Source organism: Pongo pygmaeus, chromosome 16 (genome assembly GCF_028885625.2).
Source record: "Pongo pygmaeus isolate AG05252 chromosome 16, NHGRI_mPonPyg2-v2.0_pri, whole genome shotgun sequence".
Lineage (NCBI taxonomy): Eukaryota > Metazoa > Chordata > Mammalia > Primates > Hominidae > Pongo > Pongo pygmaeus.
The window spans coordinates 81,715,673-81,741,572 of NC_072389.2; the positions used below are offsets into that span (position 1 = coordinate 81,715,673).

General features: G+C 38.4%; 1 protein-coding gene across 1 annotated transcript in view; it reads right to left on the reverse strand.

Moving 5' to 3' along the window:
* NRG4 (neuregulin 4) overlaps positions 1-6,167 on the reverse strand; it is a 75,945-nt gene extending 69,778 nt beyond the window's left edge. Inside the window, exons 1-3 of the mRNA XM_054450080.2 lie at positions 6,100-6,167; positions 4,130-4,223; positions 671-748 (exon numbers count right to left, since the gene is read on the reverse strand). Of these exons, the coding sequence (XP_054306055.1) occupies positions 671-748; positions 4,130-4,223; positions 6,100-6,109 (182 nt within the window). The 5' untranslated portion in view covers positions 6,110-6,167. The remainder of the gene's footprint in view (positions 1-670; positions 749-4,129; positions 4,224-6,099) is intronic.
* Positions 6,168-25,900: the final 19,733 nt, after the last annotated feature.

A 25,900-nucleotide genomic window follows, 5' to 3' on the forward strand; every position in this document is an offset into this window, starting at 1 on the left:
CTTATAATAAAGCAAACTAGAGAAAAGAAAATGTTATTAAGAAACTCATAAGGGGGCTGGATGAAGTGGCTCATGCCTGGACTTAAGGCCAGGAGTTTGATGCCAGGAGTTTGAGACCAGCCTAGTCAACATAGCAAAACCCCATCCTCTACAAAAAATAAATTGTTAAGTGCAGTGGTGTGTGCCTGTAGTCCCAGCTTCTTGGGAGGCTGAGGCAGGAGGATCACTTGAGCCCAGGAGTTTGAGGTTGCAGTGAACTATGATCAAGCCACTGCACTTCAGCCTGGGCAACAGAGCAAGACCCTGTCTCTTTAAAAAAAAAAAAAAAAAAAAAAAAAAAAGGGCCGGGCGCAATGACTCACGCCTGTAATCTCAGCACTTTGGGAAGCCGAGGTGGGTGGATCACCTGAGGTCAGGCGTTCAAGACCAGCCTGGCTAAAATGGCGAAACCCCACCTCTACTAAAAACACAAAATTTAGCTGGGTGTCGTGGCACACACCTGTAATCTCAGCTACTCAGGAGGCTGAGAGGCAGGAGAATCACTTGAACCTGGGAGGCGGAGGTTACAGTGAGCCCAGATCGCCCTACTGCACTCCAGTCAGTGAGACTCTGTTTCAAAAAAAAAAAAAGGAAAGAAAGAAAAGAAAATTGTAAGGAAGAGAAAATATACCTCTTACTATTCATTAAGTGGAAGTAGATCATCATAAAGGTCTTCATTGTTGTCATTTTCATTTTCGTGTAGAGTAGACTGAGGAGGAGGAGAAAGAGGAGGAGTTGGCAGGCAACATAACACAAAGTATATCTAACGTAAATAGTGAATGGTTCTAGTTAGAATGCAGACCAAGGAAGAAATGGCCACAAAGGTAGTTTGAGGGCCAAATGGTAGAAGGCTGAAAGAGCTAGGCTAAAAAGTAAGGTATTATTTCATGAGTGGTAGATGGATAGGTGTGAAGGCTGTCACTGAAGGTTTTTTTTTTTTGTTTTAGCTGGACAGATGATGAGAATTAGGCTCCGGGAAAATTGGTTAGGGACTATTTCTATAGACAAAGCAAGGAGTTAAGAAACTCTGAGCTAGTATATTGACAGTAAGAGCAGAAAGGACTAGAGAGATGAGAGATACAGCAAAGGTAGAAATATGATTTGACAACTAGACAAGAGGGCAATACAGAGTCAAATATAAGTCTGGGGTTTCTCAGTGACAAGATGGTTGAGATGTCATAATAGAAACAGGAAATGCAGAAAACAGTATGAAGTGGGATGGAAAATGAGCTTATCACTCTTAGCTATTGCTATTACAGCCTATAGGGCTACATTAGAGGTGTGCTCCTAAGATAATTGGAAAACAATTATTTTTATAAAATATGATTTTAAATATATCTGCCATTCATTGTCACCGAACCTTCAGTCACCACTTTTTTTTTTCCTTTTCTCTCAGTCGCCCTTTTGTTCCCTACCCCACTCCCCTACTTCACTTCCTTCCAGGGTGTTTAGCAACTCCAGAATACACATTCACGTTGCAAAGAGGGTGCCAAGCCACAGAACCTCCTGCTGTTGTGCAATGTGGTGACCTTGCTATCCATCATGAACCCATGTGGCATGGTTTCAGCTACTCCCTAATTAACTACTCTTACATTCTGATATTAGGAAGAAACTATATACATTTTTACACCCGGTGTGGGTTGCCAGCAAACTTGGCCATTCTCTATTGTTGGTAACTTTTTGAAAATACACTAAAAACGCATCTATCCAAGGTACAAAAGCAGGATGACAACCTAGGTTTCTTTCCATTTTAATGAGTCTCCAAATTCCAGCATTCTTAGTTCTTTCTTTCAACTTATTCAGTGAGGTATAACAGATAGATATTAAGTGCGTAGCTTGACGGACCAAGTACTCTGCCCACAATGCCATTAAATCAGATATAAATATAAAAGGACAGGAAAACACCTATAGTTTACAGAAGAAATCATAATGAAAAAATGTTTAAACCTAAAACTGAACAACAAACTATAAAATTTTTAGGATAAAACAGAAATGTATTTGAAAATTTTTAACATTAAATACTGCCTATTAGAAAATAAGGCTAAAGGTCATTGAGCCGAAGAACAAAGTTAAGGAATCATGCTACCTGATTTTGCTCATTATAAAGCTACGTTTATCAAGACTGGTATTGGTGAAAAGACAGGAAACACATATCAACAGAAAAGAATAGTCCAGAAATAGACCTGCACATAAATGATCAATTGATTTTTGACAGAGGGGCAAAGGCAATTCAATGGAGAAAGAGGATAGTCTTTATACCCATGCAGCCATCATCAAGATCAAGACACAAAATGTTAGTATTTTTAAATTATTAATGCACTTCTTCTTTTTTTTTTTTTTTTTTTGAGACGGAGTCTCGCTCTGTCCCCCAGGCTGGAGTGCAGTGGCGCGATCTTGGCTCACTGCAAGCTCCACCTCCCAGGTTCACACCATTCTCCTGCCTCAGCCTCCCGAGTAGCTGGGACTACAGGCGCCCGCCATCATGCCTGGCTAATTTTTTGTATTTTTAATAGAGAGGGGGTTTCACCGTGTTAGCCAGGATGGTCTCGATCTCCTGACCCCATGATCCGCCCGCCTCGGCCTCCCAAAGTGCTGGGATTACAGGTGTGAGCCACTGTGCCCGACCTAAATGTACTTCTTCTGATAAGCATTCTTGTTTTATTTTAAACATGCTACGTGCCATATCACCTTATAAAGAATCCAGTATGAATATATTATAAAGTAAAGTGAAACTTGGGACTTGTATTCAAAGGTTACATCTTTCTTCTTCCCAGCTATATGACCTTTGGCATGTCACCTAATTTCTCATTTCCCCCCCCTTTTTTTTTATTATTTTCTAAGGTCTCCCCTGCCTCCTTTCTCTAAGGTGTTTGTGAGAATTAAGTGTTGAGCAGAGTCAGCAACAAAATTTGGGGGGATTATCCATGGAAATGTTCTATATATAGATGTGATGGTGGTGGTGACTTCACAGGTACAAACATTTGTCAAAATTAATCCATTTTGCACTTTGAATGCAGTTTATCATACATAAATTATATCTCAGTAAATAGATTTTTAAAAAAGTATACTGCTGAGGCACATCATGAGTGTTAAGTAATTGTTAATTTGTTCCTCCATTCCCTTCCCTTTTCATATTTACTAGAGAAGAAAAACACCTGGGCACTATTCCCCATATGAAAAGCCCTAAAAACTTCTTGAGATAATTGTGAGGTTATTTCTCTCTGCCTCCTCTCCTCCATACTACATCCCAATATCTTTAACTTTTCCTATGAATTTTACTTTTCGATCCTTTTATGTAGCAAGATCTTAAATCTAGATTCTGTACTTCTCATTTCAGTTAAAGAACAAGAAAGAGTAATTCATATGTGTTACAAAATATCTTTAGATCTTAGGTGTTAGCTCCACAGTATAGGGCAGTACTATGATGTTAACTCATATACTAAAAGACATTTATTATATACATTTAAATCCTATTCAACCAAACTCATAGGAATCAGGCTACAGGAGTACTATTTTGAAGTTTTTTATGGGTCACTGGCTGTATCTGTACTGCCACAGTGAATTATATTATTTTAAAACAATAGTGGCTAAGATACCCTTCTTTTTTATTTGCTACCACCATTAGAAAAACTTAACCCTTCTTTTGCTTTTTAACATATAAAGTGTAAGTTTTGGTGCCAACGCAGTTATCGTGTGTTTATGTATTAAAAACTCAAAATAAAATATCTCATATTAGGTTTTTTGATTAGCAAATTCCCTAGCTGTTTTGCCAGTAATATTAAGCATAGACTGCCTTCCTTAAATCGCTAAAATCAAAGAGTTCACTAAAAGGGATTATTTTTTAAAAATGTGTCTAGGCTAGGAACTACCATTACCAATTTTCAAAATAAACACCTTGATTAGTGAGATTTTTATGTGCTATTTTATTTTTTGTTTTGTTTTAAAAGGATAATTTTCCCTAAATAAATATGAAGAATATGCCTCACATCTTTTCATCTTACACTTTTTGTTTACTTTTTATTACTTCTCAAAGAAGTTAGTAGACAATAAAAAATAAAGTTAACATCTCCCCCTAGTACATTTCACTCACCTACAAAATGGGCTGGGAATAGTAGGTATCACATAACAAAGCCCCCCATTCAGGCAAAATGACTTGTGACTGGGACCACAGGGCTCTTCGTGATCTAAAACACATACATATATAAAATAGAGAAAAGCAAATTAAAGTTTTCCTAATGCAACAAGGAATAGGAATAACTATCTTAAACTCAAGTAGCAATTCTGAAAATCAGAATGAAGAATTTTTTTTCTTAAAATTAAAGACTTAATTCTATTCTTTATTTGACAGACTGGGACTTCTATGTCTTTGAGAGAAAAATTGTGTCCTAAAGATATGGCCATTAACTATAATGGATTTAGACACTATATAACAGAAATAAGGAATATCTATATTAATTAAAAGGAGGTGATTAGGATGTTAGAACAAACAGGGCCTTTCTCACTTACTACAGAGATTTGGCAGTATTACCTAGCATTTCCCTGTCCTAAGAATTTATTTAGATTCTTGTTTTCCCTATTAGGTCTCAAATACATTATATCTGAAATTGCAGCTGGTAAAGGATTTAGATAATTAACTTTTTATTTCCAAAGTTAACCTTAAATGTTCCTATATGACAATCTAAATGTCAGAAACCAAAAATAATCTTATAAGGTGTTGATTTGCAGTGTTTTAGGTAATAGCTATACTAACCATAAGGCATATCTAAAGTTGCAAAGAAAAATTAAAAAGCTAAGTCATAGCTTGATATACAGCCAAATCTTTCAGAATATTAAGAAAATAAACCTCTACTTCTCTCTGGCTTCTTTTCTCTCTTTCCTCTTTCTTCAGCCTCTTCTTCCTTCTTTATGACCTTTCCTTTATCTATCTTTATCTCTCTGCCTTCCCTTTCTCCCCGGTACCTCTCCTTCCTTCTAGCCTCCCCCCGAGACCTTTTATAAAAAATCCCTGTCCACCAAAGCCATTGAATAGAAAAAATTAGAATAACAGAAGGATTCATTGAGTCATTATACTAGTAATTTATGAAGAGAAAATTGGTGAATATCTTATCTTTCAGCCTTAAAGGGGAAATTGCTTTAAAATTGTACATTGTTAGTTCCTAATCTAATCGGAATAAGAAAATGGCATTACTCCCATTGGGACTCCAATTTGACATTAAAATTAATATATTAATTTAAAAAATTATCTAGCATTTATGTGCCACTAAGATATCAATACTTGCTAAGATATAATTGCTATGAGTCAGATATCTCCACAATCAGAATTTCAAATTTTAAAACTTTTATTCTACTTTAGAATTGAGAAAATCCTGTTTCAGCATCATATTATAGCCCTAGGAGTATAAAAATGTAAAGAGGAAATCAGAACTACAGAGAACTGGTGAAAAAGAAAGTAAAATCAACCATAATGAATTCTTTTAGATTTTTTTTTTTTTTTACACAATGCCATGCTTTTTCGTAATCAAACAACTTTCAACAAGATTATAAAATTTTTCAGGAATAATTTGGCTAAAAAATAACATTACATCAGCATCAAAGGCGTCATCATATATGGTTTTCCACTGAGGGTGGAATGTAACTTTATCACAGCTAAGATTAGTGTCCTTGTTTTAATTGGATTATAGTCAAACATATCTCAACACTTGGCATTTATTTTATCAATAAAGAAAACTCATCTAACCTGAATCACTATTTCTGAATCTACTTTTATTCTGACTTCTATTTCCTTATTATTTGAGCTGATTTCAGATATAGAACAAGCTAGAATTTATCAGGTTATAAAACCAATAAAACACATATGTCTAAAATAAAATAGCTTTATGTCATAAAGGAAGGTCTCTCAAAACCAAATATTTCATATTTGAAATATTAATTTCATATTCACATCTCTTCCAATGATGTTGGAAGGGAATAATACAGCCTTGTGTTAATATACATTTTTGATTGTTGTTCTATTGCTATGGACACATATTGACAAAAACATATAAATGTATAAGAAATTACCTGTTGGCATCTTAATTTGTAAACAGTTTCATTCTTGGTCAAGAGAGTAGGGTTGAAAAACAGTACCTAAAACAGTTTAACAAATAATAATTCAGGGAAAATAGTCTTCTTTTAAGGGCATTACAAAATGTCAAATATTCTAATAGCAACATTCTTAAATGTTGAAAATAAAATAATAAAGACATTTATATACTAGGGACAAATTTTAGTTACAGCATTTTTAGATACCTATTACATTTCAGTAAAAAATATGAACAAAACTAAAAGATCAATAACATACTTAATATAAATCATTGCCTAAATAATGTAATTTAATCTTAAATATCTCTCTGCAGAAAAGTCTAATAAGGCTTATTTTTAGTAAACATTATTAACATAGTAGAGTACTACATGGAATTTTACATGAAGATGAGACAGTAAGTAAAACCAAATGAACTGAACCTTTAAAACTTTTATAAAAGCACTTTTAAGTTTACCATAGATTGCACATTACATTTACCAATCTATGCAAACCTTTCTTTTAAAAAATGTCCAGGGCTGATAGGTGCAGCAAACCACCATGGCACACATGTTATAAACACACTATGTAACAAACCTGCACGTCCTGCACATGTATCCCGGAACTTAAAATTAAATTAAAAAAAAAAAAAAAAAAAGAAAATGTTAACCACACACACACAAAAAATGTCTGGCATCTGGCAAAGCAATGTAGCTAATAAGACATTCTTACATATGAAGTTTCCTGCTATAACAGAAACAAAAGAATTCAAACATATATTTGAAGAGGTGAAGCATTTATACTTACATTATGATTACAAGCTCCCAGTTCTGTTCTATAAAGAACACTCCTGACCTAAACAGAAAGACTAACAGAAATCTCAATCGACTAACACAGTTGTAATACCAAGGTCTTCTCTCAAAGCCAACAGCTCTTTCTTAGACAAGCAGAGAGGCAGAGAAAGCGAGCAAGCAATCGAGAGAAACACACACGAGCGAGAACAGGCAGGAAGAGAACATTAAATCTATTTGATTTTTAAAAAGCACTGACTCATACTGTTTCTTTTTTCCAAATAAACAGGACTTACCCTCAATAAAAACTTACATTCACACAAAAAATAAATTTTGTTGGACATGCAGTGTTTCAAAAGTTTTTGAATACTGCAGACAACAGCAGCTGTGACTTGCATTTTATAACATGTCAAAAATCTGATTTATATGGCTGCAGTGTGCAGTGTGGGCGAGGTCACACCAGACCAAGGTGTGCACAGAGGTCAGGCACTGGCCATGAGAGCCACCCCTTCAATTTACGTGTTCAGAGTTGCAAATGGAGCAGAATTTTATTTAGAAAAGGAGTTGAACTAAGCTGCACTTCCAAATTACTGTCCAAGTTTTAAAGGTAAAAACCAAACCACATTCCTTAGACTCCTTACTTATCTTTGCTTGTCTGAATAATTCAAGACGTAGTGTAAGTTTGGGAGAAAAGAAATTTTAATGTGGAGCTAATGGATAAGTGTTTCACAAATTAAAAAAAAATTTTTTTTAATTTATGTTTTATGAGGTTGTGTTACCTTACAAGCCAGATAAAATTTATATAAATAATGACCTGAAGAACTTATAAAGCTAAAAGAAGGTAATAGCTATAATAAAACTTATAACACCAAGTTCAATTTGAAATGAATAAAATCATCGAACTTGACTAATACCAATGACAGTGTAATGCCTGAATACTATGGCAAAGTTATTAAATATACAGTGAGGAAAGTTAAGTTTTAAAAATCATAAACAATTTTAAAATATTGACTAAAACTGTCATTTTGTTTAAATGAATATAGAGTTCTTCATCATATAATTATCTAAAGTATGCCAAACATTTAGATGGTTATCTTTTCTAAAACGACAATTCAGACATTACTACTTGACTGATGTAAAGCCCAAACTACTAAGTTTGTTTTGTTGTTTTAAGAAAATATTAAAATAAACTCAAAATCAAATACTCTAAAAATAATCTGTTCATTAGGAAAATGGTGTGAACCCGGGAGGCGGAGCTTGCAGTGAGCTGAGATTGCGCCACTGCACTCCAGCCTCGGCGACAGAGTGAGACTCCGTCTCAAAAAAAAAAAAAAAAAAAAAAAAAGTTCATTATTACATTTTTTAAATTATACTTTAAGTTCTGGGATACATGTGCAGAATGTGCAGGTTTGTTACATAGGTATACAAGTGCCATGCTGGTTTCCTGCACCCATCAACCTGTCATCTACATTAGGTATTTCTCCTAATGTTATCCCTCCCTTAGCCCCACCCCCTGACAGGCCCTAGTGTGTGATGTTCTCCTCCCTGTGTCCATGTATTCTCATTGTTCAGTTTCCACCTATGAGTGAGAACATGTGGTGTTCGGTTTTCTGTTCTTGTGTTAGTTTGCTGAGAATGATGGTTTCCAGCTTCATCCATGGCCCTGCAAAGGACATGAGCTCATCCTTTTTTATGGCTGCATAGTATTCCATGGTATATATGTGCCACATTTTCTTTATCCAGTCTATCATTGAGGGGAGTTTGGGCTGGTTCCAAGTCTTTGCTATTGTGAACAGTGCCACAATAAACATACGTGTGCATGTGTCTTTATAGCAGCATGATTTATAATCCTTTGGGTATATACCCAGTAATTGGATTGCTGGGTCAAATGGTATTTCTAGTTCTAGATCCTTGGGGAATCACCACACTGTCTTCCACAATGGTTGAACTAATTTACACTCCCACCAATAGTGTAAAAGCATTCTTACTTCTTCACATCCTCTCCAGCATCTGTTGTTTCCTGACTTTTTAATGATCGCCATTCTAACTGGCATGAGATGGTATCTCATTGTGGTTTTTGATTTGCATTTCTCTAATGACCAGTGATGATGAGCTTTTTTTCATATGTTTGTTGGCCACATAAATGTCTTATTTTGAAGAGTGTCTGGTCATATCCTTCACCCACTTTTTGATGGGGTTGTTGGTTTTTTTCTTGTAAATTTGTTTAAGTTCATTGTAGATTCTGGATATTAGCCCTTTGTCAGACGGATAGATTGCAAAAATTTTCTCCCATTCTGTAGGTTGCCTGTTCACTCTGTTGATAGTTTCTTTTGCTGTGCAGAAGCTCTTTAGTTTAATTAGATCCCATTTGTCAATTTTGGCTTCTGTTGCCATTGCTTTTGGTGTTTTAGTCATGAAGTCTTTGCCCATACCTACGTCCTGAATGGTATTGCCTAGGTTTCTTTCTAGGGTTTTTATGGTTTTAGGTTTTAGGTGTACGTCTTTAATCTGTCTTGAATTAATTTTTATATGAGGTGTAAGGAAGGGGTCCAGTTTCAGTTTTCTGCATATGGGTATCCAATTTTCCCAATACCATTTATTAAATAGAGAATCCTTTCCCCATTTTGTTTTTGTTAGGTTTGTCAAAGATCAGATGGTTGTAGATGTGTGGTGTTATTTCTGAGGCCTCTGTTCTGTTCCACTGGTCTATATGTCTGTTTTGGTACCAGTACCATGCTGTTTTGGTTACTGTAGTCTTGTAGTATAGTTTGAAGTTAGGTAGCATGATGCCTCCAGCTTTGTTCTTTTTGGTTAGGATTGTCTTGGCTACACAGGCTCTTTTTTGGTTCCACATAAAGTTTAAAGTAGATTTTTCTAATTTTGTGAAGAAAGTCAATAGTAGCCTGATGGGGATAGCATTGAATCTCTAAATTACTTTGGGCAGTATGGCCATTTTCAAGATATTGATTCTTCCTATCCATGAGCATGGAATATTTTTCCATTTGTTTGTGTCCTCTCTTATTTCCCTGAGCAGTGGTTTGTAGTTCTCCTTGAAGAGGTCCTTCACATCCCTTGTGAGTTGTATTCCTAGGTATTTTATTCTCTTAGTAGCAATTGTGATTGGGAGTTCACTCATGATTTGGCTCTCTGTTTGTCTGTTATTGGTGTATAGGAATGCTTGTGATTTTTGCATACTGATTTTGTATCCTGAGACTTTGCTGAAGTTGCTTATCAGCTTAAGGAGTTTTAGGGCTGAGATGATGGGGTTTTCTAAATATACAATCATGTCATCTGCAAACAGACACAATTTGACTTCCTCTCTTCCTATTTGAATACCCTTTATTTCTTTCTCTTGCCTGATTGCCCTGGCCAGAACTTCCAATACTATGTTGAATAGGAGTGGTGAGAGAGTGCATCCTTGTATTGTGCTGGTTTTCAAAGGGAATGCTTCCAGCTTTTGCCCATTCAGTATGATATTGGCTGTGGGTTTGTCATAAATAGCTCTTATTATTTTGAGATGCAGTCCATCAATACCTAGTTTATTGAGAGTTTTTGGCATAAAGGGTTGTTGACTTTTATGAAAGACCTTTTCTGCATCTATTGAGATACTCATGTGCTTTTTGTCATTGGTTCTGTTTATGTGATGGATTACGGGTATTGATTTCTGTATGTTGAATCATCCTTGCATTCCAGGGATGAAGCTGACTTGATCGTGGTGGATAAGCTTTTTGACATGCTGCTGGATTCAGTTTGTCAGTATTTTATTGAATATTTTCACATTGATATTCATCAGGGATATTGGCCTGAAGTTTTGTTTTTTTGTTGTATCTCTGCCAGGCTTTGGTATCAGGATGATGCTGGCCTCATAAAATAAGTTAGGGAGGAGTCCCTCTTTTTCTATTGTTTGGAATAGTTTCAAAAGGAATGGTACCAGGTCCTCTTGGTACCTCTAGGTAGAATTTGGCTGTGAATCTGTCTTGTCCTGGACTTTTTTAGGTTGGTAGGCTATTAATTACTGCCTCAATTTCAGAACTTGTTATTGGTCTATTCAGGGATTCAACTTCTTCCTGGTTTAGTGTTGGGAGGGGTATGTGTCCAGGAATTTATCCATTTCTTCTAGATTTTCTAGTTTATTTGCATAGAGGTATTTATAGTATTCTCTGATGGTAGTTCATATTTCTGTGGGATCAGTGGTAATATATCCCCTTTATCATTTTTTATTGTGTCTATTTGATTCTTTTATTAGTCTAGCAGTCTATTTTATTGATGTTTTCAAAAAAACCAACTCCTGGATTCATTGATTTTTTGAAGTGTTTTTCATGTCTCTATCTCCTTCAGATCTGCTCTGATCTTAGTTATTTCTTGTCTTCTGCTAGATTTTGAATTTGTTTATTCTTGCTCCTCTAGTTCTTTTAATTGTGATGTTAGGGTGTCAATTTTAGATCTTTCCTGCTTTCTCTTGAGGGCATTCAGTGCTATAAATTTCCCTCTAACACCGCTTTAGCTGTGTCCCAGAGATTCTGGTACATTGTGTCTTTGTTCTCATTGGTTTCAAAGAACTTCTTAATTTCTGCCTTAATTTCATTATTTACCCATCAGTCACTCAAGAGCAGGTTGTTCAGTTTCCACGTAGTTGTGCAGTTTTGAGTGAGTTTCTTAATCCTGAGTTCTAATTTGATTGCACTGTGGTCGGAGAGACTGTTATGATTTCCATTATTTTGCATTTGCTGAGGAGTATTTTACTTCCAATTATGTGGTCAATTTTAGGATAATTGCAGTGTGGTGCTGAGAAGAATATATATTCTGTTGATTTGGGTGGAGAGTTCTGCAGATGTCTATTAGGTCCACTTGGTCCAGAGCTGAGTTCAAGTCCTGAATATCCTTAATTTTCTTTCTCGTTGATCTAATATCAACAGTGGGGTGTTAAAGTTTCCCACTATTATTGTGTGGGAGTCTATGTCTCTTTGTAGGTCTCTAAGAACTTGCTTTATGGATCTGGGTGCTCCCGCATTGGGTGCATATATATTTAGGATAGTTAGCTCTTCTTTCTGCATTGATCCCTTTACCATTATGTAATGCCCTTCTTTGTTTCTTTTGATCTTTATTGGTTTAAAGTCTCTTTTTATCAGAGACTAGGATTGCAACCCCTGCTTTTTTTTTTTTTTTTGCTTTCCATTTGCTTGGTAAATATTCCTCCAGCCCTTTATTTTGAGCCTATGTGTTTCTTTGCATATAAGATGGGTCTCCTAAACACAGCACACCAATGGGTCTTGACTCCTTATCCAGTTTGCCAGTCTGTGTCTTTTAATTGGGGCATTTAGCCTGTTTACATTTAAGGTTAATATTGTTATATGTGAATTTGATCCAGTCATTATGATGCTAGCTGGTTGTTTTGCCCCTTAGTTGATGCAGATTCTTCATAGGGTCAATGGTCTTTACAATTTGGTATGTTTTTGCAGTAGCTGTACCAGTTTTTCCTTTCCTTGTTTAGTGCTTCCTTCAGGAGCTCTTGTAAAGCAGGCCTGGTGGTGACAAAATCTCTCAGCATTTGCTTGTCTGTAAAGGATTTTATTTCTCCTTCACTTATGAAGCTTAGTTTTGCTGGATATGAAATTCTGGGTTGAAAATTCTTTTAAGAATGTTGAATATTGGCCCCCACTCTCTTCTGGTTTGTAGTGTTTCTGCAGAGAGATCTGCTGCTAATCTGATGAGCTTTCCTTTGTTGGTAACCCGACCTTTCTGGCTGCCCTTAACATTTTTCCTTCATTTCAACCTTGGTGAATCTGACAATTATGTGTCTTGGGGTTGCTCTTCTCGAGTAGTATCTTTGTGGTGTTCTCTGTATTTCCTGAATTTGAATGTTGGCCTGTCTTGCTAGGTTGGGGAAGTTCTACTGGATAATATCCTGAAGAGTGTTTTCCAACTTGGTTTCATTATCCCTTTCACTTTTAGGTACACCAATCAAATGTAGGTTTGGTCTTTTCACATAGTCCCATATTTCTTGGAGCCTTGTTCATTTCTTTTCAATCTTTTTTCTCTAATCTTGTCTTCACACTTTATTTCATTAAGTTGATCTTCAATCTCTGATATCCTTTCTTCCACTTGATCAATTCGGCTATTGATATTTGCGTATGCTTCTTGAAGTTCTCGTGCTATGTTTTTCAGCTCCATCAGGCCACTTATGTTCTTCTCTAAACTGCTTATTCTAGTTAGTAATTCCTCTAACCTTTTTTCATGGTTCTTAGCTTCCTTGCATTGGGTTAGAATATCCTCCTTTAGCTTGGAGGAGTTTGTTATTACCCACCTTCTGAAGCCTACTTCTGTCGATTTGTCAAACTCATTCTTCATCCAGTTTTGTTCCTTTGCTGGCGAGGAGTGTGATCCTTTGGAGGAGAAGAGGTGTTCTGGTTTTTGGAATTTTCAGCCTTTTTGCGCTGGTGTTTCCTCATCTTCGTGGATTTATCTACCTTTGGCCTTTGATGTTGTGACCTTTGGATGGGGTTTCTAAGTGGACATCTTTTGTTGATGTTGATGCTATTCCTTTCTGTTTGTTAGTTTTCCTTCTAACAGTCAAGCCTCTCTGCTGCAGGTCTGCTGGAGTTTGCTGGAGGTTCACTCCAGACCCTGTTTGCCTGGGTATCACCAGCGGAGGCTGCAGAACAGTAAAGATTGCTGCCTGTTTCTTCCTCTGGAAGCTTTGTCCCAGAGGGGCACCCGCCAGATGCCAGCTGGAGCTCTCCTGTATAAGGTGTCTGTCAACCCCTACTGGGAGGTGTCTCCCAGTCAGGAGACACAGGAGTTAGGGACTCACTTGAGGAGGTAGTCCTCCCTTAGCAGAGCTCGGATGCTGTGCTTAGAGATCCACTGCTCTCTTCAGAGCCGGCAGGCAGGGATGTTTAAGTGTGCCGAAGCTGTGCCCACAACCACCCCTTCCCCCAGGTCCTCTGTTCCAGGGAGATGGGGGTTTTATCTATAACCCCCGACTGGGGCTGCTGCCTGTTTTTTAGAGATTCCCCTGCCCAGAGAGAAGAAATCTAGAGAGGCAGTCTGTCTACAGTGGCTTTGCTGAGCTGCGGTGGGCTCCACCTAGTTTGAACTTCCAGGTGGCTTTGTTTACACTGTGAGGGGAAAAACAGCTACTCAAGCCTCAGTAATGGCAGGCGTCCCTCCCTCCACCAAGCTCAAGCATCCCAGGTTGATTTCAGACTGCTGTGCTGGCAGTGAGAATTTCAAGCCAGTGGATTTTAGCTTGCTGGGCTCCATGGGGGTGGGATCTGCTGAGCTAGACTGCTTGGCTCCCTGGCTTCAGCCCCCTTTCCAGGGGGGTGAATGGTTCTGTCTCACTGGTGTTCCAGGCACCACAGGGGTATGAAAAAAAGCTCCTGCAGCTAGCTCGGTGTCTGCCCAAACGGCCACCCAGTTTGATGTCTGCCCAAACAGCTGCTCAGTTTTGTGCTTGAAACCCAGGGCCCTGATGGCACAGGCATGTGAGGGAATTTCCTCGTCTGTGGGTTGCAAAGACCATGGGAATAGCATAGTATCTGGGCTGGAGTGCACCGTCCCTCATGGCTTCCCTTGGCTAGGGGGGTAGTTCCCAAACCCCTTGCACTTCCCTGGTGAGGCGACACCCCACCCTGCTTTGGCTTGCCCTCTGTGGGCTGCACCCACTGTCTAACCAGTCCCTGAGATAAGCCGGGTTCCTCAGTCAGAAATGCAGAAATCACCTGCCTTCTGTGTTGATCTCGCTGGGAGCTGCAGACCAGAGCTGTTCCTATTCGGCCATCTTGCCAGCCACCCATTATTACATATTATCTCCCACATTCAAAGGCAATTTTTACATAGCTATAACCATTATATAGGCATATCTCATTTTATGCATTTTATTGCACTTTGCAGATATTGTTTTTACTACAGGCTTGTGGCAACCCTGTGTCTGTTGGTGCCATTTTTCCAACAGCATGTGCTCACTTCATGTTTCTGTGTCACATTTTGGTAATCCTTGCAATATTTCAAACTTTTTCATTATTGTTATATCTGTTATGGTGATCTGTGACCAGTGATCTTTGATGTTACTATTGTAATTGTTTTGGGGCACCATGAACCATGACCGTATAAGATAGAGAACTTAATCGATAAATCTGCATATTCTGAATGCTCCATTGACCTACCGTTCCCCTATCTCCTCTGGCCTCTCTATTCCCTGAGACACAACAATATTGAAATTAGCCCAATTTATAACCCTACAATGGCCCCTAAGTGTTCACGTAAAAGGGAGAGCTGCATGTTTCTCACTTTAAATCAAAAGCTGGAAATGATTAAGCTTAGTGAGGAAAGCGTGCAGAAAAGTAAGATAGGCCTCTTGCACTGTTAAAGGAAATTAAAAGTACTATTCAATGAACACACAAATGATAAAATGAAACAGCCTTATTGCTGTTATGGAGAAAGTTTTAGTGATCTGGATAGAAGGTCAAACCAGCCACCACTTTCTCTAAGCCAAGGATGTCCAATCTTTTGACTTCCCTGGGCCACAGTGGAAAAATAATTGTCTTGGGCCACACATAAAATACACTAACACTAACAATAGCTGATGAGAAAAAAGAAAAATTGCAAAAAAATCTTATAATGTTTTAAGAAGTTTATGAATTTGTGTTGTGTGGCATTCAAAGCCATTCTGGGCTGCATGCGGCCCATGCGCCAGGGTTGGACAAGCTTGCTGTAAGCCAAAGCCTAATCCGGAGCAAGGCCCTAATTCTTATAAATTCTATGAAGGCCGAGAGAGGTAAAGAAGCAGCAGAAGAAAAGTCTGAAGCTAGCAGAGGTTGGTTCATGAGGTTTAAGGAAAGAAACCATCTCCATAACATGAAAGTGCAAGGTAAAGCAACAAGTGCTAATGTAGAAGCTGCAGCAAATTATCCAGAAAAATCTAAGATCATTGAAGATGGTTACACTAAACAGATTTTCACTGTAGAACAACCTTCTAGTAGAAGAAGATACCATCTGAACTTTTATAGCTAAAGAGAAGTCAATGTCTGGCTTCTAAGCTTCAAAGGACAGGTTGACTTCTTGTTATAGGCTAATATAGCTTGTGAATTTAAGCTGAAGCCAACAGTCATCCATCATTCTGAAAATCCTAGGGCCCTTAAGTATTATGCTAAATCTACTCTGCCTGTGCTGTATAAACAGAACAACAAAGCCTTGATGACAGCACATCTGTTTACAGCATGGTTTACTAAATATCTTAAGTCCACTGTTGAGGCAAGACCCTCCCCAGCAAAAACATTACAACTCACTGAGGGCTCAAATGTTTGCCAGCATTTTTTAACAATAAAGTATTTTTAAATTAAGGTATATACATTATTTTTTAGACATAATGCTATTGCATACCTAATAGGCTATAGTATAAACATACCTTTTATATGCATTGGGAAACCAAAAAATTTGTGTGACTCACTTTATTGTGATATTTGCTTTATTGCAGCAGTCTGAAACCAAAACCTACAATATCTCAGAGGTGTGCTTGTACACATACACACACACATAAACCATTTTAGCATATGGTGTTTGAATTTCAAAATGACGTTTTCATGAAACAAAATCAGTATCTTTTATTATTTTATTTGAACCTTGAAGCCATGATGGTGTCTACTATTATGAAAATGACTACTAAACTGTATATGGGAGATAATCTGTGACTTCATGACATTCGAGATGTATTTATTAAGAGACATATTGTGATGCTTTTGTATTATTTTTTGCACCATGCAAATAAGCAACTTTTAGGACCATGTGATTCCAAAGTAAAAACCTATAGCTTTTCAAGCTAACTTTTCACTCTAAGTCAGTGGTCCCCAATCTTTTCAGCACCAGGGACCGATTTCATGGAAGACAATTTTTCCATGGACTGGGGTGGCAGATGGTTTCAGGTTGAAATTATTCTACCTCAGGTCATCTGGCATTAGATTCCCATAAAGAGCATGCAATCTAGATCCCTCACATGTGCAGTTCACAACAGGGTCCATGCTCTATGAGAATCTAACGCCACCGCTGATTTGATAGGAGGTGGAGCACAGGCCATGATGCTTGCTTGCCTGCTGCTCACCTGCTGTGTGACCTGGTTCCTAATAGGCCACAGTCCAGTACTGGTCTGCGGCCCCGGTGTTGGGGACCCCTGCTCTAAATGAAAGCCTTGATCTTTAAAAACTATTTTTCCATCCATGTATCAATAAACATGTACTAAGTGGCCTGCTATCCTTTTTAAAAAAAAGGACAGTCTCTTGCTGGATGAGGAATGCCAGACACATAAACAAGCACAAAAATGTTTTAGGCTGATTCATATAAAGCATATTTTGACTTATACAAATGACAGTTTCATGTGATTAAACCTAATATTCTCACAGACACATATGTATGTCACTATTTTTACACACACACACACACACACACACACACACACAATGCTTAACTGTTACGGAGAATCAGAAAAAGATTCCAAGAGGTAGAATGAATAAGAGTTTGTAAACAGATGAATAAGCATTTCAGACAGAGGTAACAGCATGTCTAAAGGCATAAAAGAAGGAAGATCTAATGTATTCAAATAATTGCAGGTGGATCACAAGCCAGGAAATGTGCAGTCGTGTGTGTGGAGTGTGTATGTTTGTAGGAGGGCGGGATGGTGGGGAAAAGAATGGCAAGAATAGATAGTATAAAACATGTTGGATCCAGATTGTAGACTTCATCTTAAAGGCAATGGGAAGCTTTGAAAGCTTTTTAGCAAGGGAGTGACATGATCACATCAACATTTTAGAAAATTCATTCTGATGGCAGTGTGGAAAACAAATTGGACTCTGCTGAGGAAATGGTATCAGAGAAAGCAGTTTGGAGGCTGTTTTAATAATAGTGAAGAAATAAAGCACAAGAATTAGGACAAAGAGAGAGATAATTAAAGACATACTTAGGAGGTACACCCACAGTATAGCTGAGCAGGGTAAGAAAAAAATCAAGAACAACTTTCAAATGTTGCTAAAATTAAATAACTAAAGGAATAGCTATTAGGGAAATGCATATTAAAACCACAATGAGGTGATGTCAGCAAGATAGCTCACGAGAGACACCTGGCACCCATACTCCCCACCCACGCACACACACACTCACACACACACATACAAGAAAGGACCAAGGCAATGAATAAAGAGCTAACATTTCACTGGAGTATTGCCTAGAGAGTGCTGGAGTACAGTAGGGGAGTGGGGAGGTACCTATAGTGATTGGAAGCCCAGGAGGTACCTACAGTGATTGGAAGCAATGGAGAGACACCTAGCCTCTGTGGCACTGTCTGCCATGCCTGGATCAGATTGAGTTGGAGACAGGAGAGACTTTCCCTTTCAGGGAAATGGTAAGCAGAAGAATCTCATCAGCTGCTACTGCCAATGCAAATGCCCACAGTCTTTACTACAGGTGAATCCCACAGTCATCCCAAGCCCCAAGTCAAGTTTGGAGAGCTGCTGGGAATTCATGCAACTACACTGCTCTGGATTATGAACACAAGGTGTGCACTCCCCAACCCCCACCTATCCTGTGAGCCACACTGCTGCAGCACAGTGCCATCTTGAAATTAGAACCACCTCTGGAATGCGTCCTACTCTGGGACCAGTAGCCATTGCTCCCCTCCAGCACTGGGGTTTCATCTTCATTCCACCCAGCCCACAGATGGCTGATGCCATAACCCCAGCTGTGCAGAGCCTGGGTCCAGGATGGGTTGCAAATCTGGTCCTACACAGCAGGGAAACCAATTCCCACTGCCTGCACTTCCAGCTGGAGGAATAGTCTAGCAGTCCTACCCAGGGTGAACCCACTGCTGAGCCAGCTAAACTGCTGCACGCTCTCCCCTAAGCTAAGCATGACAGGACTCGGGGCTATCAAGTAGCTGACAAGCAATCCCTTGGGCTGTCCCCAAAACAGGTGGAGCAGCTACCAGCCTAGGACCTGAGAAACAGCCCTGCGGCACCCACCCCTCCTGCTGAGACACCTCTGGCCTGCCCAAAGGCCCCATGCCTGCAATCAGAGCCTGAGAAACAGATTCATGGGCTACTCCTAGATCACCTGCCCCTAGGCCTCCAAGCTGCCAACATGTAAGTCTTGGGCCTAAGAAACAGCCCTGCAGGCTGCCCCTGGCTACCATGCCCCCTGGCTGACTGAGTAGCTGTATGTCCACTTCCTAGGCCTCAGAAATAGCCCTGGGGGCTGCCCCTGGCAGACACACTCCCAGACTGAGTGGCTGTGTACCCAAGTCCTGGCCACATCTACCAGACAGGCATCCAGGCCACCCAAGAAGCCACCCATGTCCTAGGCCAGAGAAACAACTCCAGGAGCAAACTTGAACAGACACACACCCAGGACAGCTTAAAAGCCATGCATCTGCATCCCAGGCCTGAGAAACAACCCCCCAGGACACCCCTGACAGACATGCCCTCAGGCCAGCTGAAGAGCTGTGCACCCATGTCTCAGGTCTAAGAAATAGCCTTATAAGCCACCCCTGGCAGGCATAACCTCAGATTGGCTGAGCAACCAGGTGCCTGTGCCACCAGCCAGAGTAACAACTCCAAGTCCCCAACCCCAGCAAGACTTCAAGTTGGCTGACTCACTGTGCATACTCGCGCCTTGATCTGAGAAAAAGCTTCGCTCTCAGCAAAGCCACACCACCACTGCCAAACTCTCTCATCTTAGATTCCTGAGACACTCATAAATGTTAGTATTGCAGATTACAGCTGAAGAAACTACATGGAGACTATACTACACGATAATCTAGACCCAAAACCAAGGCACCCCACCAAACTGACACCCCAAGACCCATCTATATGTATAAGTCTTTCCATATGAAGCCTACTTCAGAAAATTGGAGCGGGCAATTGTTCCACCAAATGCATAGAAATTAACGTAGGCAAAAATAAACAAAAAAACAACAAACAAACAACAACAACAAAAACATAGGCAGAAAAAGCAGGCAAACAGGACACCTTCAGAAGAACACAGTAATTCTCCAGTAAGATTCCAATCATAAGGAACTATATGAAATACCAGAAAAAGAATTCAAAATAGTACTCTTAAGGAAACTCAGTGAGATATAAGAGAATATAGATAGACAGGGGCTGGGCGTGGTGGCTCACGCCTGTAATCCCAGCACTTTGGGAGGCTGAGGCAGGTGGATCGCGAGGTCAGGAGATCGAGACCATCCTGGCTAACACAGTGAAACCCTGTCTCTATTAAAAATACAAAAAGTTAGCTGGGCGTGGTGGTGGGCGCCTGTAGTCCCAGCTACTCAGGAGGCTGAGGCAGGAGAATGGCATGAACCTGGGAGGCAGAGCTTGCAGTCAGCTGAGATCACGCCACTGCATTCCAGCCTGGGTGACAGAGTGAGACTCTGTCTCAAAAAAAAAAGAGAATATAGATAGACAACACAATGAAATTTTAAAAATTGACTATTTCGATAAGAAATTCAATAAAGAAATAGATATCATAAAAAAGAATCAAACAGAAATCCTGAAGCTGAAGGATTTAATTAATGAAATAAAAAATACAATTGAGGCTGGGCACAATGGCTGACTCCTATAATCCCAGCAGTTTTGGGAGGCCAAGACTGGTAGATCATTTGAGGTCAAAAGTTCAAGACCAGCCTGGCCAATGTGGTGAACCCCTGTCTCTACTAAAAAATACAAAAATTAGCTTGGCATACTGGTGGGTGCCTGTAATTCCAGATACTTGGAAGGCTGAGGCAGGAAAACTGCTTGAACCCAGGAGGTGGAGGTTGCAGTAAGCCAAAATCGCACCACTGCACTCCAGCCTGAGTGACAGAGTGAGACCCTGTCTCAAAAATTAAAAAAAAAAAAAATGCAATTGAGAGTATCAGTAAACAGACTAGATCAGCCAGAAGAAGGAATTTCTGAATGTGAAGACAGGTCTTTTGAAGTAACACACTCAAAAAAAGGCCTCTAAAATGTATGAGACATCATTAAGTAAACAAATATTTGCATTATGGGCATTCCAGAAGAAGAAAAGAAGGGGAAAAAAGCTAGTATTTCATTAAATATGCAGAAAACATATTTAATGAAATAATAGCTGAAGACTTCACAAGTTTTGGGAGAGAGACAGATATCCAGTTCCAGAAAGTTCAAATAAACCCACATAGATTCAACCTAAACAAGTCCTCTTCAATGCACGTTATAGTCAAATTATCAAAAGTCAAAGACAAAGAAAGAATTCTAAAACTGCAAGAGAAAAGAATTAAGTCACATATGAGGGAATTCCCATTAGTTTGAGTGGATTTCCCAGCAGAAACCTTACAGGCCAGGAGAAAATAGGATACAATCAAAGTACTGAAAGAAAAAATCTATCAACAAAGAGTATTATACCCAGAAAAGATATCCTTCAGGAATAAAGGAATCTTTGCTTTCAGCCAAGCAAGAACTAAGGGAATTCATCACCACTAGACTGGCTATATAAGAAATGCTCAAGGGAATCTTACATTTGGAAGAGAAAAGATAATTACCACACTCATAAAAACATGAAACTATTAAACTCACTGGTAGAACTGCTATACAAAGGAGAAAGAGAAAGGATTCAAACCATTTCGTTACAGAAAACCAACTGCAAAAATAAATAAAAGAGAAACAAAAGATACACAAAACTACCAGAAAACAAACATAAAAACAGAAGGAGATCCTCATCAATAATAACCTTGCATGCCAATGGATTAAATACTCCATTTAAAAGATATAGATTGGCCGAAAGGATAAAAAATAAAAACCAGAGGCCAGGTGTGGTGGCTCACGCCTGTAATCCCAGCACTTTGGGAGGCCAAGGTGGGCAGATCATGACGTCAGGAGATTGAGACCATCCTGGCTAACATGGTGAAATCCCATCTCTACTAAAAACACAAAAAATTAGCGGGGTGTGGTGGCGGGTGCCTGCAGTCCTAGCTACTCAGGAGCTGAGGCAGGAGAATGGTGTGAACCCGGGAGGCAGAGCTTGCAGTGAGCTGAGATTGTGCCACTGTACTCCAGCCTGCAGGACAGAGTGAGACTCCATCTCAAAAATAAAATAAAATAAAATAAAAACAAGAACCAACTATATACTGCCTATAAGAAACTCCCTTTATCCATAAAGACTCATATAAACTGAAAGTGAAGGGATGGAAAAAGACATTCCACAAACAAAAACCAAAAACAAGCAGGAATATCTATATTAGATAAAACAGATTTCAAGTCAAAAGCTGTACAAAGAGAAGAAGAAAGACATTATATAATCATCAATGGATCCATTCAGCAAGAGAATATAACAGTGGTAAATATATATATGCACCCAGCACCAGAGCACCTAGATATATAAAGCAAGCTGTACAAAGAGAAAAAGAAACATTATATAATTCTCAATGGATCCATTCAGCAAGAGAATATAACAGTCAAATATATATATATATGCACCCAGCACCAGAGCACCCAGATATATAAAGCAAATATTATTAGATTTAAAGGGAGAGACAGACTTTCAATACAATAATAGTTGGGGACATCAACATCCACTCTCAGCATTAAACAGGTCATCTAGCCAGAAAATCAACAAAAACACACTGGATTTAAACTGCACCATAGGCTAAATGGACATAATTTTCAGACTGTTTCACCCAACAACTGATTTTTTTCATCAGCACATGGAACATTCTCCAAAACTGACAACATATTAGGACATAAAATAAGTCTCAAATTTTTTAAAAAATTGAAATATCAAGTATCTTATTTTACCACAATGGATAAAACTTCAAATCAATAATAAGAGAAACATTCAAAACTATACAAATACATGGAAATTAAACACCACTCTGCTGAACAACCAATGGATTAAAAAAGAAAATAAGGAAATCAGAAAGTCCCATGAGACAAATGAAAATAGAAACACAACATACCAAAACCTATGGGACACAGCAAAAGCAGTATTAAGGGGCAAGTTTATAGTAATAAATGTCTACACAAAAAACTAGAAAGATTTCAAATAAACAATTTAATGATGCATCTCAGGGAACTAAAAAAATAAGAAAAAAATCACACACAAAATTAGGAGAAGAAATAAAGATCAGAGCAGAAATAAATGCAATTGAGAGAAAAAAAATACAAAAGACCAATGAAATGAAAATTGGTTATTTGAAAAGATAAACAAAATTGACAAATCAGTAGCTAAACTAAGAAAAAAGAAAACCCAAATTAAAAAATCAGAAATGAAAAATGAGACATCACAACAGATACCACAGAAATACAAAGGATCATGAACAACTACATGCCAATAAATGTGAAAACCTAGAGGAAATAGATGAGGTCGTGGATATATACAACCTACCAAGATGGAACCAAGAAGAAATGGAAAACCTGAACAGACCAATAACAAGTAATAAAAGTAAAGCAGTAATAAAACAGTCTCCTAACACAGAAAAATCTAGAACCAGATGACTTCACCATTGAACTGTAATGAACCTTTAAAGAAGAATTAAAAGTAATTCTTCTCAAACTGTTTAAAAAAAAAAAAAGTGATTCCAGCTGGGTGTGGTGGCTCACGCCTGTAATCCCAGCACTTTGGGAGGTTGAGGTGGGTGGATCACTTAAGGCCAGGAGTTTGAGACAGCCTGGCCAACGTAGTGAATCCCCTCTCTACTAAAAATACACAAATTAGCCAGGCATGATGGCCTGCACCTGTAATCCCAGCTACTTGGGAGGCTGAGGCAGGACAATTGCCTGAACCCAGGAGGGGAAGGTAGGTTGCAGTGAACTGAGATGTGCCACCGCACTCCAGCCTGGGTGGCAGAGTGAGATGACTCCTCCAAAAAAAAAAAAAAAAAGTGATTCTTTGAGGCCCACATAACTGTGATAGCAAAACCAGACAAGAACACAACAGAAAGAAACTACAGGATAAATCCTCCAATGAACATAGATGTAAAATTCCTCAACAAAATACTAGCAAGTCAAATCCAAAATACATAAAAAAGATAATACACCTGATCAAGTGGGATTTATGTCAGGAATGCAAGTATGGTTCAACATATGCAAATCAATCAATATGATACATTATATCAACAGAATGAAGGAGAAAAACCATACGATCATGTCAACAGGTGCAGAAAAAAAGCATTTGATAAAATTCAACATCCCTTCATAATTAAAAACTCTCATGAAATTAAGTATAGAAGGAAAATACCTTAACAAAATAAAGGCCATATATAATAAACCCACAGCTAACATCATACTGGATGGACTGGAAGAAGAAAAGATGCGCACTCTCACCACTGTTATTCAACATAGTACTGGAAGTGCTATGTAGAGCAATTAGACAAGAGAAAGAAAGGGCATCCAAATTAGAAAGGAGGAAATCAAACTGTTCCTGTTTGCAGATGACATGATCTTCTATATAGGAAAACCTGAAGACTCTACCAAAAAACTCTTAAAACTAATAAATGAATTCAGTAAAGTTGCAGAATACAAACATCGACATATAAAAATCAGTATTTCTGTACATGGATGATTAACTAAACTGAAAAAGGAATCAAGACAATCCCATTTACAATAACTACAAAAACATAAAATACCTAGGAATAAATTTAACCAAAGAAGTAAAGGATCTCTACAATGAAAACTATAAAATGCTGATGAAATAAATTGAAAAGGATACAAACAAATGGGAAGATATGCTCATGGATCAGAAGGTTTAATATTGTTTAAAATAATTATACTACCCAAGGAAACCTATAGATTCAATGCAATCCCTATCAAAATACCAATTACATTCTTCACAGAAATAGCAAAAGAAATCCTAAAAGACTCAAAACAGATAAAGCAATCCTGAGCAAAAAGAACAAAGCTGCAGGCCAGGCATGGTGGCTCATGTCTGTAATCCCAGCACTTTGGGAGGCCAAGGTGGGTGGATCACAAGGTCAGGAGATCAAGACCATCCTGGCTAACATGGTGAAACCCCACTTCTACTAAAAATACAAAAAATTAGCTGGGCGTGGTGGCATACACCTGTAGTCCCAGCTACTCAGGAGGCTGAGGCAGGAGAATTGCTTGAACCCAGGAGGTGGAGGTTGCAATGAGCCAAGATCGCACCACTGTACTCTAGCCTAGGTGACAGAGTGAGACTCTGTCTCAAAAAAAAAAAAAAAAAAAAAAAAAAAGAACAAAGCTGCAGGCATCATGCATCATGCTACAACTTCAAAATATACTACAAAACTGTAGTAACCAAAACAGCATGGTTCTGGCATAAAAACAGACACATAGACCAGTGGAACAGAATAGAGAACCCAGATTTAAAGAACCCATGCTTCTACAGCCACCTGATTTTTCACAAAGGCATCAAGGACACTAATTAGGGAAAGGACAACCTCTTCAATAAATAGTGCTGGGAAAACTAGATAGCAATATGCAGAAGGATGAAACTAGTCCCCCACCCTCTAACCTTATAAAAAAAAGCAACTCAAAATGGATTAACAATCTAAATGAAAGACCTGAATCTATGAAACTACTGCAAGGCAACATAGGGGAAAGACTTCAGGACACTGGTCTGGGAAAAGATTTTATGAATAACACCTCAAAGGCACAGGTGACAAAGCAAAAATAAACAAATTTGAATCTCTAATTTAAAATCTTTCCACAAAGGAAACACTATGCCTGGATGGCTTCACTGGTGAATTCCACCAAACATTTCAGGAAAAAGAGATAACATTATACAAATTCTTTTAGATACTAAAGAATGAACATTTCCCAACTGATTTTTCTGAAGCCAACATAACCTTGATGCCAAAACTTGACAAGAAATTAAAGAAAAGAAAATTACTCTTAATCCTCATGTACATAGACCAAAAAAATCCTTAAAAAATTAGCAAATTGAATCTAGTGATACAGTAAAAGGATAATATATCGTGACCAGTAGGGTTTATCAGCATGGTTGGTCTAATATGTGTGAATTAATACAATTCACC